General features: G+C 33.1%; 3 protein-coding genes across 7 annotated transcripts in view; 2 read left to right on the top strand and 1 right to left on the bottom strand.

The window, feature by feature from the left end:
* Positions 1–14,298, top strand: part of LOC136415138 (scavenger receptor class B member 1-like) — a 36,243-nt gene extending 21,945 nt beyond the window's left edge. Inside the window, exons 1-9 of one of the 2 annotated variants that reach the window (XM_066399579.1) lie at positions 2,315–2,468; positions 3,772–3,863; positions 6,030–6,193; positions 9,622–9,766; positions 11,320–11,520; positions 11,585–11,812; positions 11,869–12,162; positions 12,596–12,721; positions 13,292–14,298. In XM_066399579.1, coding sequence (XP_066255676.1) covers positions 2,330–2,468; positions 3,772–3,863; positions 6,030–6,193; positions 9,622–9,766; positions 11,320–11,520; positions 11,585–11,812; positions 11,869–12,162; positions 12,596–12,721; positions 13,292–13,615 — 1,713 coding nt within the window. In that variant the 5' untranslated portion in view covers positions 2,315–2,329 and the 3' untranslated portion in view covers positions 13,616–14,298. Of the gene's footprint in view, positions 1–2,314; positions 2,469–3,771; positions 3,864–6,029; positions 6,194–9,621; positions 9,767–11,319; positions 11,521–11,584; positions 11,813–11,868; positions 12,163–12,595; positions 12,722–13,291 lie in introns of those variants that run through there. The other variant, XM_066399580.1, reaches the window with a different exon arrangement.
* The window catches only part of LOC136415142 (CXXC-type zinc finger protein 1-like), a 140,886-nt gene that overhangs the window by 109,302 nt on the left and 13,827 nt on the right, over positions 1–17,757 (top strand). The window lies entirely within an intron of this gene.
* On the bottom strand, positions 14,519–17,704 carry LOC136415178 (zinc finger protein 182-like). 4 transcript variants are annotated; one of them, XM_066399626.1, is made up of 7 exons: positions 17,504–17,704; positions 16,469–16,667; positions 16,253–16,387; positions 15,489–15,711; positions 15,223–15,426; positions 14,906–15,167; positions 14,519–14,852 (listed from the first exon to the last, which is right to left on the bottom strand). In XM_066399626.1, exons 1-7 carry the CDS (start codon positions 17,618–17,620, stop codon positions 14,574–14,576), a joined length of 1,419 nt encoding a protein of 472 aa, XP_066255723.1. In that variant the 5' UTR covers positions 17,621–17,704; the 3' UTR covers positions 14,519–14,573. The 4 variants fall into 4 exon arrangements, with proteins under 4 accessions (XP_066255723.1, XP_066255725.1, XP_066255726.1 ...); XM_066399628.1 differs by having other exon boundaries at positions 15,489–15,699; XM_066399629.1 differs by having other exon boundaries at positions 15,489–15,684.

Here is a 17,757-nt window from a genome sequence, read left to right as displayed (position 1 = left end):
TTGTTGGAGCATTATTCAGATTGAAAATGTACTCACTTCTTCTTCTTCTTTTTTTTTAGGAAGATGGAGATTTAAGGACAATGTTGTAAGATACATTATTAATATTGTAACATAGGCAGAAAGACCAAACGGTCGATAGCCTGTTTCTTAGGAAATAAAGATTTATATATGTATATAATTTTATTTTTTGTATTTCTATCTCTTCTCATAAAATTCCGTTTCACGCTTTCAATCAGCTGTAATCAGCATGAGGTAGAGTATCACTTTCCGCACTTGTTAAGTAAATAATTATTTTTTCTATAACTTTGTCCAATATCTTTAAAAATCTTCAAACTTTCTAAGGATTTTTTCCTATTTTTAACCCTTTTCTTCACTAACAGAATTTGTTTACATTCTAAAGGTTATTTGACCTTTCACTTCTCTAAAAATTTAAAATTTTCTTATTTTGAGGCATTTTTTGTCTTTTAGTAGTTTTACAAATATCCAAAAATATATGTTTCATTTGCATTGCTGATTAAAAATAAAAACAGTCTTGAAACGTTTAATTTGATTAATTATTTTCTCGAACGAAGTATAGTTCAGGTTTGCCATAAATTATCCAATTATCACAAATTAATTTTTGCTATTTTAACAATACTAATTAATTGAGATGCCAATAAATTGATGGTGTTTGTCGATTCTATAATCTTCCAAGGACTCTTAAAATATCTTAAGTAATAGGAATGTATAGAAATATTTAAAATATTGGATTTTTCATTAGTAAACAAGTCGCCATCTTTTCCTGACTTGAATTGATAGAACAGCAAAAAATAAGTTCAAAAATTTAAGATAGAGAAGCAGGAACTAGTTAAGGGGCAGCATGAAAGCAGGCAATAGCATGGATTTCTTTCGTCAGATTTCGATCTTAGTTTTACAGAAAATATCAAAGAATGTTAAAAAAGAGTGACCTCGGAAAAGTTTTTTATAAATTTCCAAAGAGCCAAAATGAATAAACAAATCACGAAGTAAATCAATTGTTAAAGATTGATAAATAATGACCAACAAAGCTCTCTGCGGTGACCAACAAAATTATTTGCGATCTCATCAATGACGCACACATACTTACACCTCCCCAAATTACATCTCAATAATTATTATTGGTTTAAACTGAAATTTCCGTTTTACCTTGTCGACCACCCGATTTCCCCCATAAAATCAAACAGCACACCTCATGCATCCTTGAACCTCCTAGGAACCTCCTGACGTCGTAAAAGATCTTTCTGCAGCCAGCAGCCGCGGCGTTCTATTGGCTAGAACTGGTACCTGCGTGTGGTGCCCAATTATTCCTGCAATCTATATATACAAAGAGCAGTCGTTAATAGCAGTTGTTTGATTTCCATTTATAACCAAAGGCCCATTACGCGGGGGTCCCGTGAATATAGTGCTCTATACCGCGGTTGATGTACCACGCCGGTTTGTTTACGCACGTGAAGAACAAAGTAGTCTCGCTTCATTCACTATTTGGCATTAATTGTTGTGGGTGATTAAACTGTAGTTGTTTGACATTTGAGTGAATTTATTTGAAAAAGGAAGAGTAGTCTTGAAAGGGTGGAACTTGGAGGTGCGTATTGATACGAATTAGAAATGGCGGTACCTGCCTATAGTACATGGATGAGTGAAGCTTGGAGCCATTTTTTGCAGTTTTGAGGAAATTACACCCCGTCAATTTTTATTTTTCAATTGCGCATTTTAACCTAAAATCAGCATATACACGGCCATCAATGCGATAATTATAATGTAAGTGGGAAAAAATATATGTGAAAAATGTCAAATTTGCAATGTCAAAATTTCCAAAACTGTTTGACACAAAGTATGGGTAGTTTGACATATGGAATTTTTTTGGCGTTTTTGTGATGAATTTAAAAACTCAGAAATGCAAAGGAATCCAACTAAAATATTTACCAACGGCATCATAGATATACGTTAATCGCCCTGCATATGCTGATTTTGCGATAAAAAAATGCATAATGAAGATAAAAATTTCACGAGGCTAAATGTTTTTTGATAAACCTATTACCCGATTTTGTATTGCATTTAATCTATAATTACTGTGTGCTGTGTTAGGTTCAGCTTAAGAGAGACGGTTATCATGATAATAAAAGGAACCTTTGAAAAATATATATCAAAACTCAATAAATGGTACTCCAGCAAATATCCACTATGTTTCACCAATTTGACTTTAAATTAATACAACTTTGAATTTTTTTACAGCTCAAAGACTACACCTAGTTTCAAGCGATTAAAAAAATACCTAGAAAATTAACTTTTATAATAAAAAAATAACTTAAAAATGAAAGACTACGGCATAATTTTACGTGGTTTATTAGGAAGAACTTATAATGCCGTCCAGTCCACAGATACTGCGGTTAAGGAAGGAAAGGAAATCGGGAATCAGAATAGGAAAATTAAGAAAATTGACGCAAGGAAACGTAAGTATACAGTAAATTTGAAAAAATCTGACCAAAACAAATATATAAATTTAATGAAGAAGATCGAAATCATGTAAATTTGGTGACGCATATTAAGCTCATATTAATATATTAAATCAAGAGGCTTCACCTAAGTGGTCCTCTTTAGAATGGTTTTCTACAAAATACTAATAAGGAGCTAACAAAGCGCAAGTTAAAATCATAAAATACCTTATTTGAAAGCCATCGAAATTAGTAAATCCCATTGACGATTTTGGGATGTTTAACTATTTATTTAATTATCATGAACATATATTATTGGCATTCATTAACATATGGGTAGGCTGTTTGGTAAAATCTCAAAAACACGAAGACACAATGTTAGGATATATTTTTTTGCGAATAATTTATATTATTTATCAAGAGTCGTGCAATAAAATGTTTCAAAATAATAAATTCAGCTATATGGTAACATAAATCACAATTAGTACTGAACAGACATTAATAGAATCAGGAAAAAATAGATAATTTAGTCGGCAGTCATTAACATGTATTCATGACGTAAACCAACAGTACTTCTTCCTCTATTCTATATAATAGATGTCGATCCAAGTGCGTATACCTCACTGTAAAAATACGAACTTTTGCTTTCAGAGTTAAATTAAAATTTAACGTAAATTAATTTGAATTGTCCAATTCATGGCGTTATTGATAAAATAACATTAATCAAAACGACTAAACTTTAGAGGCAAGGTCATCTGGTACGCATGAAATTTACTATAGTGATGAGGAAAAATCGCACATCCCACAACATTACTCAATTTGTCATTGAAATTAAGGAAATAAATGCGATTTTATTTAAATTCTCAAACAGGGAAATTGTCATAAAAGCGAAAGGTTTAAGAACCAGTGAATTTTTACCTCAAGAAGTTTAAATTTTATGTTTTTGTATAAGGTGACATTTACCTGAACAAGATTTGGATTTGATACTATTTTCAGCAGCAAAATAGCAAATAAAACCAATCGGCCGAAAAGTCCACTCCCTTTTGAAAGTTGGCGAAGAAATTTTATGTAGACAACTCCAAGATTTTTGTAATACTATAATCATAAACCCTAATTAGCAAGCAAACTATACCACGATTAATCAGAGCTAAAACTTGTTTCTCGACATTCCAACACAAAAAAAGAAATGTACTTGTGTCGACGTTCCTTCAACAAAAATCACTTGGGTATATAATGCTTTTTGAATAAAATGGACCAAATCAGCATAAAAAATTAAGCTCCTTGAAAAATGAAACTAAAACATATATTTTTTTTGTTTCAGGTGCCCTAATATTCGTCCTATTTGCAGTAGGGTCCTTTTTGTTGGGGCTTTTCATTATGTTTGTGGATCCCTACCATTCTATATACAAATACGTAAGTTTCTATTGAATTTTCGCATTTATATATTCAGGGTAAAGCTTAAGTAAGGGTTTTCCTTTTGTCATGACTTAGACTTCAAAAATTAAGCAAAATCTTTATACATATATATTAACATGTAACACACGTCTAAACATTTGGTTAAAATCTCAATAACAACTGAAATATGTAGGTATGAAAAGAAGTAAAAAAATTACGAAACTTTTTAAATAACCAATTATATAACAGGTGGATAGATCGCATTGGACCAGTAAGATAGTCCGCAAACTCACCAGACTTAAATCAATGTGTTTTTTATCTGCCAGGTTATATGAACGGATAGAAAACGCCGCAGAAATAATTCGAAGAAAAATATCTCTTCTAACGGAATGCATCGAATCAGGGATAAGGCGAGCGATAATTTGTATAAATGAAACCAATAGCGACAATTTCGAACATTTTTTGTATTCAGCCCAGGAACGAACAATAATTAAAAATTTTGTTATTTATTAAAACTTTCATATGCACATATTTCAGTTGTTTTTGAGATTTCGAAAAAATGTTACATAAAAATTTTGATTAGTTTTTGGTGGTCTATATCGTGTTAAACCCTTATTTAAGATTCACTCTGTATAGATTTTATTTTTTATTCAATTTTAATGTATTAAAAACCCTAAATATCGTTTATAAACATTAACTCACTGATCGTAAATTCAATTATCCTTTTTTATTACAATGTGTTCATAATTCACTAAAAATTCGTATGAAACAAATCTATTTATTATCTTGTTATATAACGGTTATTAATCCAACAATGTCTTGAACTATCGTTTATTCACGAGAAGAAAGATTAGGTACAAGAAGTTATAAAAAACAAGTCAATGTGTCTTGAAACTCTTTCGAAATCAATGTAAGATGCCTCTGAAGAGAAATTTTCCAGGAAACTGGAGTATAAATTTTCAAAAAGTTACAAACATATTTAGAAATAACTCCCAAAAAACCCAAAGATTTCGTATAATTATTCTAGAAGAGCGAGACCTCTCGTAGCTTTTCAAAGATCTCATTATAACCTCTAGCAGAGCCTCATAATATCCTCAGAAGTATAATAATTGCTCCTAAAATTACCAAGGATTCTTAAGTGTTCTTAAAAGTTCCTCAAATTTTAAGAACTTCTTTGTAATTTCAAAGAGAAACAAAAAATGAGAAACCGATAAAGAACTTTAGAAATATTTTTAAATTAACACAGACACACCAAGATCTAGAAGAGCCTCAGAAATCTTGTAATGAATCGGTAGGTTCACCAATCCCAAAGGTTTCTTATGAAATTCAAACAAAATTCCCATGGATCTCAAAATTCCGTTTGAAGATACCAGACATTCCAGCTTGATAGATTTAAAGTTTTTACTTTTGGAAATTTGAAAGCTAAAAACTACTTAGAGGAACTTAAAAAAATTAAAAATTGGAAAATTTACTAAAAATCTTCACGATTTTTCAGATAAAATACATTTTTTTGCAAAAGTGACCAGTTCTGAATTCTCATAACTATACAGAATGTCCGAGTTTTTTGTAGCAGGACTTTAACAACGTATTCCACCTAACAATCTGAATTGATTATCTCAAAACTTCCACGAGTTATAAAGAAAACTTGTAGATATTTCTAGAATTTTAACTCCTTGTAAGTAGGTGTTTCAAAAATGGAGCGTATGCGGAACTATGTTAAATTGAAAAAAAACCTAAGCTTGCCCTTTTTTTGCATTTTATCTCTACTGCCAGAATTTGTGTTTCTCTTGGTATGGCCTCGCCTCCTCAACCCGTCCGGCTAAGTTACACATACCAGTAGCTTCGCTACTGCCGGCACGTCTTGGGCGACCTTTGAGACACACAAGCCTCCCCACTACGACAAAGTGGAAACACCTTGGGGAGGAACTAACCTGAACCTGAGCTATCCTGCACTAAACATAACTAACCTGAAATCCTGAAAAACTAAAAGTAGAACCGAATAACAGATCAAATGAAAATCCTTTCAGATTTTAATTACCTAGATTTAATTACCCACCCACTAGCTACCCATACTAGATTAACAAAAACTTCTATTTTGGTAAACTGCATACTTGTGGAAAATTTATATTATTTAGCTGTAGTTAAATCAAAACAATCTAAAGTGTCTCTTCCTTCTTTCGACAGAAACTAAAATTTGGACCTGGAGGAGAAATATTCTCTATATGGGAGAAGCCCCCCGTGGATTTATTCCTCAAGGTGTATCTGTGGAATGTGACAAACAGTAAGGAGTATATGAGTGGTAAAGATGAGAAGCTTCAATTTCAGGAAGTAGGTCCTTACGTTTATAGGTAAGATGACCATTCACGTGTTGAGAAGGAAAAATACATATTTATACTCGTATTGAAAACTGCTTTGAAAAATTATTCATTTAAGATTTCCATGCATTCTTGCATCTGCGATAAATCAAATCTCCAAAACAATTTTCCAATTTATAAAACACTTATTGCCTACTTCATTGCAACACTTGTGCTTAAGAAATACTGTGTTAACTGCAATTTATCAAAATCGATTTAACCATCTAAAGCGAGCTTACCTGCATCAGAAATAAACCTAAATTATGTACCTACAACTTGAGATGAAGAAATATAGAAGAAAATTAGATTTGCAATGGAACACGATATACGATTGCAAGAAAATAGCTCACTACTTTCAATAGTCGCCTACTAGACCTCGAAATTCCGGTATTTAACCCAAAACTAAGAAAACTTAATAATCCATTCTTTATTAAACATTCACTTATATAACACTAAATTCGTTACTAATTCCTGACTTTTCACTTGCTACACGTGCTGTGATTTAGCAAATTTTATGCAGGTATCTTGTAAGCGACCTAAAAGTGGATATTTGATTAAGGTAGATTGCCAAATTAAGAAATTTTTGGGCTTAATAACATCTGACCTAGTTTGGAACCACACTCTCTTTACTAATGAATAATGTGAATATGATAGAAAAACCACTCAGAACATGAACCAATCAAATCACTCGCATTCGCTGAAAGCGGTGCTGTAAATGAATAATGGTATGGACCAATGGAATGGTAAATAAAGCTGAACTTGAACTTAATTTTTTTCACGGTCGATCAGGTCAATAAACCAAGAAGTGGCTTGCATACGTAGATTTGCAGATTTATTTAATTTTCAAGTTATTTGATTTGAATTAAAATATCGAGTAATATCAGGTTAATTTAGGCACTCAAGTAGGTTAACTACTTTAAAATGGTACCAGCATAGTGCTTGGAATTTTTTAATCATTCTTAAAATAATTAAACTGTAAGTAAAATGAAGTTTTTATTATATTAACAAATTCGTATGGTCTGATCTCCTTTAAATACAAAGTGGAGCCTTATAATTTTTAGGTATTTTTTATCAGATTTTATTTTATCGGGCAGATGCTACTGCTATTTTTTCACATTTGTCGCACATTTTTCACATGTGTCATTCTGTGTTCTCTGTTGGTACTATTATACATTGATATAGATAAATTCAGAGCCATATAAATAGAGATAGATAGATCAGAGAAGTTAAATATCTGCGTTGTAGGAAGAACTGCTGTATATACAGAGTGACTCAGAGTTAAATGTACAGTGTGGTCGGTATGTACAGGGTGTCCAAGCGAACTTTGGATATAGAAGATTAACATGGGAAATTGATTTTAATTTTTTTGCGCCTGTACGAATTATCCAATTGAAGAATTTTTATATGGAGGTCATAGTACTCAAAACCGACTATTTTTCAGTATTTTTTTCAATCTTCTAGTTAGAGCCGTTTTGGCTCAAAACGCCTCTAACTAGAAGATTGAAAAAAAAACTAAAAGATAGTCAGTCTTACGTACTATGACCTCCATATAAAAATTCCTCAATTGGATAATTCGTACAGGCGCAAAAAAATAAAAACCAATTTCCCATGTTAATCTCTTATATCCAAAGTTCGCCTAGACACCCAGTATATACAGGGTATTTCAAATTCGACCCTCACCATTGGGATCTCGGAAACTAGAGGAGATACGAAAAAGTTTAAATGGGGGCAAAGTTGCGCAATCTAGTGTTTGATCGAATACCGTTTTCAAAATTTTAATTTTCCGAGTACTTCCGAAGATATCCGAGAAAAACTAAAAATTGGAGAATCCATTTTTATTTTTTTTTAGCGTTATTTGACAAGAAAGGTTAAATCCGTAAGCACATTTTCATTGCCACTTTTTCTCAGCTACACAATGACATATTCAAATTTGCGATCCGACGTTTCGTCTTTCGGCTACCATCATCAACTTTATTTTTTCTTATGGGCGCCATATTGGATTTTTCGACAAAAAAATAGTGCGTTTCATTCTGAATTCATTGATATAGAACTTCTTATAATTTACTTTTTTAAAAGCCGAAATATTTAAATAAAAAGAAATATTACATAGTTGGCCTTGACTCCATCGAAAGACTTTCTTTTGTTCGCGTTATATGACAGAACTTCTCAAACGAATTTAGAGCGTGTGCAGATTTCCAATGAAAATGAGTTTCCGAAGTGAAGAAAAACGAGATATGTTAAGACTTTATTACAAATTTTATAGGAACAGTACGAAAACAGCTCAAATGTATTTTGAGTTATATCCGGAAAGACAACAGCCGCATAGAATATTATTTAAAACTTTGGACGAACATTTAGCTGAGTTTGGTGCTTTTGAAAAACCTAGGATGAAGTATGGAACCAGAATGAAAGAAGATACTAGAAATAACCTACTGACAGAGACAAAACTAAATTATTATTAAATGTTACAACAATGCGCAACTTTGCCCCTATTTAAACTTTTTCGTATCTCCTCTAGTTTCCGAGATCCCAATGGTGAGGGTCGAATTTGAAATACCCTGTATAGCTATGCTTGGAAAATAATGGTGGTTTATTTGAACATTTGTTATAATTTGAAATTTCTATTCGATTCAAGTTTAACTGTATTGTTGTTATTAAATACATAATTTGAAAGAGTTATTTTTTTAAATTTTATGCTGATCTCAGTAATACGCGTAAGTAAATATAATTATGCACACGTCAAACAAATTTAAGATTTTACAACTTTAAAATAATTTTGACGTTTCCACAACATTCATTTATTTAATATGTATTATTACTATAAGTCAAAATCGTGGCCAACTTATCAAAAAATGCTTTAATAGCTATAACTCATAGAGTTTCTGAGAAAAATATAAAATTTAATACATGACTGAAAAGGGAATTTTATGATGATTTTGAAAATATGAATAATCGGTATCACGCCTATATGAAAATCAAAAGTTTACCAATTTTTCTCCGAAAGTAAGGATTTAACAAGAAAATTGGCAACACTGCTAAGGAGCTCTCAAAAAAGTGCCTTAATAATGTAAAACTTTCATTCCTCTAACAATAACCGTTGCAAAAAACGAAAACCGCCAAATTCGTTTTTTTGCAGATATTTTCATAACCAGTCGGCATAAAAACAGATTATTAATTTGCTTTAAATTGCCCAACTTTTTACCAATTTAAACCATTTTGTATCTATTACCGTTTCCGAGATCCCCATGCTATTCACCCTTATCTGGGGCAGACTGTATACAAGGTGTGGTAGACACTTTGCCTCATTTTCCCTGAAAAAAATCATATAAGCATAAAATATGTGCCATTTATTTAGGTTTAATAGAATCTGTATGTTAACAGGAGCGAATTTTAGTCAGATCAACCATCCTTCTCTTTTGCAGAGAATTAATGAGCCATAACGACATAATCTTCAACGACAACGGTACCTTAAGCTCGGTACCCACTCATCCCTTAGTATGGGATCCTTTCTTATCCGGAGACCGAAAAGAGGATGATGTACTCGTTCTACCAAACATTGCTTTGTTGGTAAGTTAACCACACTCAAATTGACGAGAAGAACCCAACCGCAAATGATCCCTGCTTTAAAGGTTCCCTATCTTTCCTTTCATTGTGATGAGCAGCTGATTAAGTGCAAGCGGCTTGCAGAGATGTAATGAAAGATCTGGGTACGTGGTGCTAATATTATATGTAGTGTAATAGTTACAACACAGATAAGTAGTTGTAATGAAATCGCTGGTGATATAATTGCATCGAATCAAAAGTTTTCTACGAAAGAAATTTGCGGTGGGGCCCACAAAAATGGCATAAAATTGGCTTGAAAAATTTCTATATGATCTTGAAAAGCAGGTTTTGGACGTGACTGGGAAAAAGGAAGATAAGCTCGAAATAAGATCATTACAGATGCAGAAGAAGGTGTATTGAAGAGGGACACGGGGCACACCAACCATGCATTTTTTCAACTGAAAACCTGCTTTGCCGTCATAACAAGGCCCTCAAATTTATGCTAAAATTTAATGCATCATTACCACTTTATACGTGTTGACAACACTACACCAAAGAACGCTTCAGCACCTGTCCAAGCAAAATTATGCAACACATACATTTTTACATATTTTAAATTCCTCTCCAACGGTATAAACCTGACCTATCATGTACTGATTACTACACATACTGTAAAAGTTCTTATTCTATACTATATATGCTTGTAGATCTGCAGCATTTCTATTGAACGCATTCGATTTTGAAATAATATAATGCTTCAAAAATAATCTCGCATTTATTTGTATCATATAGATACCAAAGTCAAGTTAATGATATTGTTGTTGCAATTTTGGTTAAGACCATTTGACCAAACATTAAAAAATGTACAATTACAACAGAACCATAACATAAAATATAAATTTGTATTTTGCGTGGAAATTTCTGTTTTGACATGCAAAAAATCTCAGGGTACACTGAAAATAATGGTTTTATGATGCTCTAACGATAGCCCAAAAAATAGCATTTTGTCGCACGCGCCTGACGCTTTTTCGTGTAAGATGAAGCCGAACACAGAAATTTCGGACGTTTAAAAAACGATACTTTTCATTATTAGACTTGGAAATTGATGAACAAAACTAAGTAATAATGCATCGAGTTGCTTGCTCCAGAAATCGATTTTTTAAATTTGTAAACAACTTTTCAAGAAAATCCTGCTGTTTTGATTTATCTCACTGCTATATATTTATAGCAGAAATCAACTCTATGAATTAGGAAATGTTACTTTCTCATATGAATAAACAGGAATATCATTCATGCCGTCCACACCTGTCGAGCTTCTGGAAAACTTGAAAAATGCAATTTTCCGAAGAAATTCATATTTTTTTAAATTTAAAATTAGCAGAATTTTCGGACTTTTTAGCTCTGCTAACCTTAAGCAAAAACGAAATCAAAAGGAATAAATTTCTAAACAAAAACGGCTTACAAAATGATTTAAATAATGCAATTTCAGTGGTAAGTTCCAACGTATTTCTGGCTCCAAATTCACCTTAAAGACTTATTTATTCTTTGAAAGCTCAGAATTGTCCATTTTACTTCAGGGTATTGGCGACGTGGTAGCAACCAAAAACATCTTCACCCGACTAGGCCTCAACGTAATAATCCGGCAAAGTAATTCCCAACCTCTCGTCGCAATGACTGCCAAAGAATTCATGTTTGGCTACAAGAGTACATTGGTGGATTTGGGCAACACTTTCATGCCCTCATGGATTTATTTCAGCAAATTGGGCCTAATCGATAGGGTAAACTTTGCAAAGACGAAGTCAAAAGCCATGCTCTAATCAGATAAATAATTACTCACTTCAGATGTATGACTTCAAGGGAGACTACGAGACTGTATACACAGGGACTAAGTTGGGAATAAATAATATAGGCCTGGTGGCTACTTACAATGGGGCTACTAAAATTCCCCAATGGGACAGTCCTTGTGGCGATATTCAGAATTCCTCGGACGGTACCAAGTTCCCCGGTAACATCAAGCCAAACGACACGTTGCGGTTCTTCAGGAAAAGCATGTGCAGGGCCAAGTCTTTGGTAAGCTAAAATATATCATTTGAAATTTGGAAATTAGTTCTCCAGTACAATTTTAGGTTCGTGTGGGTGAGACAGTTGAAGATGGCTTTAAATCCTACGTCTACAATTTTGACCCTGAATCGGACGACAATGGTAGAGTACATCCGAAAAACCGGTGTTTCTGCAAGGCCAAGAATATCGACCAATGCCACCCTAAAGGCCTGCTAGATGTGAGGGGGTGCTACTATGGATTCCCGATAGCGCTCAGCTACCCCCACTTTTTTGAGGGCGACAAAGTGCTTTTCAATAAGGTGAAGAGCGGCCTGAACCCCCAAAAAGAAAAGCATCAAAGCTACGTAATAATTGAGCCGGTAAGTGCAGTAATCTAAGTATGTCTGGAAGATTGCAAACATGTTCACTTACCTGCATAGTATTAGTTGGATATTCACTCAATAATCCCAAAATTTGTTGAATGAAAAATCGTTACCGTTTTAAAGGTAACAAATGGTTGAAAGACATGCGCGAATCACATGTCACACTCATCTTTGGCTCATGTTGACAAACTATCTCACGTTTGAGAAAAATTAAATTTTCGGCACCAGTTGCACAATCTACTATTAATCACTTAAAAAAAGACAACGACTTAACTATATATTTTTTAGCCGTAATGAATAATTCTTCACATTTAACATGATTTAAAGAATATTTAACATACCCGTACCACTGAAACCAAATTATGGCTCCCTTTTTCATAAACATTCTTGATGTCTTGAAAAAAAGAATAATGACGATATGTAATTTCAGAACTCTGGGACACCCATCAAACTTGCGATAAGGTACCAGATCAACATATTTTTGGGGAACCTGAAGAACATCGCCAACTCTGAAAAGTTCAGCAACATGACGTTGCCGCTATTGTGGACTGAAATTGTAAGTTCCTTTTCCTTTTGTTATTAACGAAAGGTGAACAGAATAAAATGCATTAAATTAATAGTAAATTACCTTATGAAAACAGTAAACAGCATATTATAAGCGAGGCGAATGTTCACGACCGAGTCTAAGTCGAATTTATGACCGTTTGGACCTAAACTTATTGAAGTCTTAATAATTCTGCCAAACTCCAGAAATTATAGTTGTCTTGTTTGTATTCTATAATTCTAAAGCTGCACAGTCATCGAGACGTAGTTGTCAAGATTACGCCAATCTATTACACGACTTTGTTACGTAATAAGATTACGCACGATTTGAAGCTTCATTGCATAGGCTAATTGTTGATTTTCGGTAATAGGTTGTATTTACATTCTTTATGATTTATTGCTACAGAAGTATAAAAAATTCCTTAAATAATAGAGGCTAGAGTGCAGCTAAACCTAAAATATGGGTAAATATAAGTAAATATGTATAAGTTCATTTTTACTTTTTGATATATTTCTGATTCCCATAAATTTCATGTTTATCTACCACTTTAAGCCACACACTAAAGAAATGTTTCCATTTCAGGGAATGTATGGTCTTCCAACCTTCCTGAAAATCCGCTTCAAACTCTATCTGTATATTATACCGTTAGCTCAAACTTTCTTCATGTACGCGCTATTCGTAAGTTCCATATTTGCTTGTGTCTATTCACTACACAAGTTCCTCGCTTATAAGCGGATAGAAATCACCAAGAGCTCCCTTTGGATGGAAGACGACATAATCCTGAACATTGACAAGAAACTCGCGAGTTATATTCCAGAAAAACAACTAGACGTAAACTCTAAAAAAATGGAGGTGTTTTTCAGTAATTTGGTAATTCCTTTAAACACTTCAATGGAGAAGGCGTGAGTTCTCCTTCACTGAAAGTGGAGAACTCACAGACATGTTGAATGTTTTTGAGCACAAATGTTTTCAGTCTTGCCTTTTGTAGAACTTCGAGAAACTGCGTTGTAATTTATTAAGTATTTATTTAATTAATTTGTTAAAAAGCTGGCTTTAAGCCCTTTTCGTCCTAAAAACTGAACGGAGGTGAGAGGTTGAGGTGATATTAAACATGTAGAATGAATCACGTTTTCGTCTGAAGTGAGAAAAATGAGTCTGAATGTCTTATTTTGCTTGAAATGTTAAGTTTAATAGTTCAAACAGCTTTGCAAAAATAACAGACTGTTTCCACTATTTTTTCTTAATTTGCTGCAAAACGAGCACCTTATTGCGAGCGTGCCATTTAAGCATCACCAGGTTGAAGGTACCTCAATACCAACCTACTAACCCCGGGGGCTCTTTTATCATTTTTGCACTGACTTTTTCAGCTTTAATAGTTTTTTAATTTTAAGTTTAATTATTGAAAATACTTCTATTATTATTAAATTAATAATAATAGTTAGATAAAATGCACGGACAACCTTATTATAGTGCTCACTATTTTACGGTAATGCTTTCCTATGGAACTCTAGCTTAAAAGAAAATATCCGTATTTCAATCCAACAACAATTTTTTTAATTTTAACAAAATTTAGTGTACTACACGCTAAAAAATAGTCGAGTATTGGACTGTAGATGTTAAACATATAGCCCTAGTTCTATGCTAATCTGATCGTTTAGAATAGTTGTATAAATATTGTAAATAGAGGAAGCTCATTTTAGTATGGAATAAACTTAATGTATGAAGAAATGCTGGTTCTATTTACTCGAACAAGTCAACACAAAATAAACAAAAAAAAGCTGCAAAACCCAATTTTATTTGCTTATAAAAAATAAATACAAAAAACGCATAATTTGTGCCACGAACTCCCACTTCGCAGAATCATTCACTCTCCCCTAAACTCCTCTTTAATCAACGTCCCATCGAGTACATCCATGTGGACTGCATTATGGCTATTCCTTAAATGCTGCTTCACGTAAGACTTATCGTTAAATTTCTTCTGGCAAACAGGGCAACTGAACGGCTTCTCCCCCGAATGCGTATAAAGATGCCTGGTAAGTTTATTTTTTTCAAAATAAGCCTTGGAACAAAAGTGACACACATAATTTCGGTTCCTCACTGGTGTTTTCACTCTACCTATGCCATGGGCTTTCGCCAAATGGACCTAAATATACCTCAAACGTCACTCATAGTTTCAACAATCGCAAACTCCACTACCTTCAACACCCTCTCATCCTTATACTCCTTGTCGCAATGAGGGCACTGATGCTCTCTTACGTCTGAATGGCTCCTCATGTGCCTTTGAAGATCACATTTGGCAGTAAATTTCTTTTCGCACAAATGGCAAGAAAACTTTTTATCACCCGTGTGTCGGCGCACGTGACTATCGTAATTTGATTTAATTGGAAAGGGCTTTGAGCAAATTTCACATACATATTTCCAATTCGATGAATCCGTGTGAACTATTAACTTATGAGACCTAGAACAATCTCTGCTATTAGAAATCAGGATAAGCTAAAGAGGTTTAAAATGACCTGCGGTCTTTGTGGGTATTAAAGCTCTTATTGCAGATTTCGCACTGATATTCCCTCATATTTAAATGCTTCTTTTCGTGGGTTATTAGGTCAGTTTTGGTAATAAAACTATTGCCACAATAAGAGCACATGTTGGATTTAATGCCGTCGTGATATTTCTCGTGTTGGGACAAATTTGAGGAAGTAGCGAAGCGCTGAGGGCATCTAAAATTCCGTGTGAACTCTATAGGAAATTGACCTATTTAAAAATGTTTCGGATCATTTACCTATCGCACGAAAAGGGCTTGACATCCTTAATTTCCATGCCATGATCTTTCTCACAATGGAAGATTAACTTGGTACTTGATAGGAAACTTTTACTACATTTCTCACACATAAATTTCCTTCTCCGTTTCCTTCTTACTATTTTTCCTGGCTGGGAAATTGAAGTTTTTTTTATGGCATTAATTTGATCTTCCAAATCTGCTTCGTGAGATTCTGCTAGATTTTCTAGATATACAACAGTATATATATAGTATCACATACAAGTATTTCGTTAGTTATACATGGTAAATCTTAAGTAGAGGTTTTCCTTTCAACACGACTTAGATCTCAAAAACTAATTAAAATCTTTATGCAACATTTTTTTGAAATCTGAAGATGACTCGCGAGATCACCAGATCTAAATCTGTGGAGTTATATAAAAAGTTTAACGTTCATGACTGAAATTAACACAGTGACAAAATTGCGTGACTAGATAGAAAACGAGGCAGAAATAATTCAAAGAAAAAGATTTCTTCTAACAGCAAATATGACAATTTCTGTAAATGAAACCAATGGTGATAATTCCTAACACCTCTTGCAGCCAGCCCCGAAGTGAATCATAATTAAAGATTTTGTTATTTATTAAAACTTTCATACGAGCATATTTCCGTTTCGTTTGAGATTTCGGAAAAATATTACATAAAGATTTTGCTTAGTTTTTTGAGGTCTATGCCTTGTTAAAAGGAAAACCCCTACTTAAGATTTATCCTGTATATATGTTGTCTACCGTTCTCGTCCTCAGTTGAACTGGAACATGGAAAGTCATGCTCCGCACTTCTATCTTCATGACACTGTGAACTTATTTGTGAATCATATTTGAAATAATCCTTAGTGTCTTGCAGTAAATTATCTTTAAGAAAAGCTTTGAATCAATTTTATTTCAAGCTCAACTGCCAGCATCACAGGAGTAACCACTATATTGTGTATCTTATGTGTAACTTACCAAGTGGAATGTTATCTTCCAAAAATCTTTCATTACACCCTATTTTATACCCTGCTTCTGATTCATTTGTAGAAGGAAGAGGATCATATTCTTGGCTTTTTCGTGTAAGATCAGATGCTATGCATGTTTCTCTAAACATATAAACAATGTCTAATGTCCCTGTGCAATTTTGACACAGATAAAAGGAAGGAAGCCAAAGCTAAACAGATAGAAAAAAATCTTGATATATTTATTTATAAAACATCTAAGTAGCAGTTAGATTTTTTTTTAATTTCTGATAATTATCAATACATAAACAGTTTAAATATGAATATATAAGCATCTGAATATGTAATACCCTTGCTAATACACCTACTTCATGATGCATGCTGGAATCTTTATGGATTGTCCTTCTCTATCTTACAAATATTTATATGTTTAGTTGAAAAATTAATATCAACGATGAGTTTATGTATGCTGTTTCTGAAACTGTTTTATCCATTATAATACAATAAAATATTTAGATTTTTTGTTACTTCTTTCCTCAAATATTGTCAAATGCAGTCAAGGGAATCAGTATGGCTAAAGAGGATCATATTACAGCCACCAGCAGCCTCTTTACTTCAAATTATCAAAAACATTCAAATTCCCCATCAGAAAAAACTTCCCCCGTCTAAACTACCAAAAAGTCTGTTTGTTCCAGAAATTATATTAAAAAATGTGTAAATAATTTTAATACTTGGTGCTCTGCATTCTGGTTAATGCATTGAAAAAGAACACCAGTAGGTAGAGAGCTCTAACAGGGTAATATCATAATATTTCAATAACTTATTGAAGGATTCTTTAATTGTCCTTGCTACATATGTTGCACAGTGTGGTAGTGAAAGGACATACACTTAGGTACTAATGCCTGGCGCCAACTATAATGTGTTATAGAAAAGTTATTGCCTCGGTTATGGCTCATTTTTACTGCTTGTGGTTTGACACTGTAAGTGACTTATGGAAGGTTAATAAATTAACCTCTCTAAAATATGCCGAATTATGACTTAAACTTACCACTTCCCAAATGCATTTCTCTAGTTTTGCTAATGACGTTATTTTTCTTGAATCCTTTTTAGTCAACTTGTTAAAACCTGAGCCCAATGTTAAACAAACACAGCAAATTTTGTCCATTTTCCTTACAGATATTTGTTTTAATTATTTAATTAATAGGGGAAATTTAATGCCGTTTAAAAAAGTGACTAATTAATTATTCTTTAATAATAAAAATATAAAAGAAATAAACGTAAACAATAAACAAATCAATAGTG

The sequence above is a fragment of the Euwallacea similis genome, chromosome 19, assembly GCF_039881205.1.
Source record: "Euwallacea similis isolate ESF13 chromosome 19, ESF131.1, whole genome shotgun sequence".
Taxonomy (NCBI): Eukaryota; Metazoa; Arthropoda; class Insecta; order Coleoptera; family Curculionidae; genus Euwallacea; species Euwallacea similis.
Note: the sequence above shows the minus strand (reverse complement) of the source record. Positions and strands in the feature narration are given on the sequence as shown.

Coding starts and splice junctions, on each gene's coding strand:
- LOC136415178 (XM_066399626.1), bottom strand. CDS start 17,620: ATGGACAAAATTTGCTGTGTTTGTTTAACATTGGGCTCAGGTTTTAAC. Junction 15,427..15,488: donor AAGCCCTTTTCGTGCGATAG/GTAAATGATCCG, acceptor ACGGAATTTTAG/ATGCCCTCAGCGCTTCGCTA. Junction 15,168..15,222: donor AATACCCACAAAGACCGCAG/GTCATTTTAAAC, acceptor AGATTGTTCTAG/GTCTCATAAGTTAATAGTTC.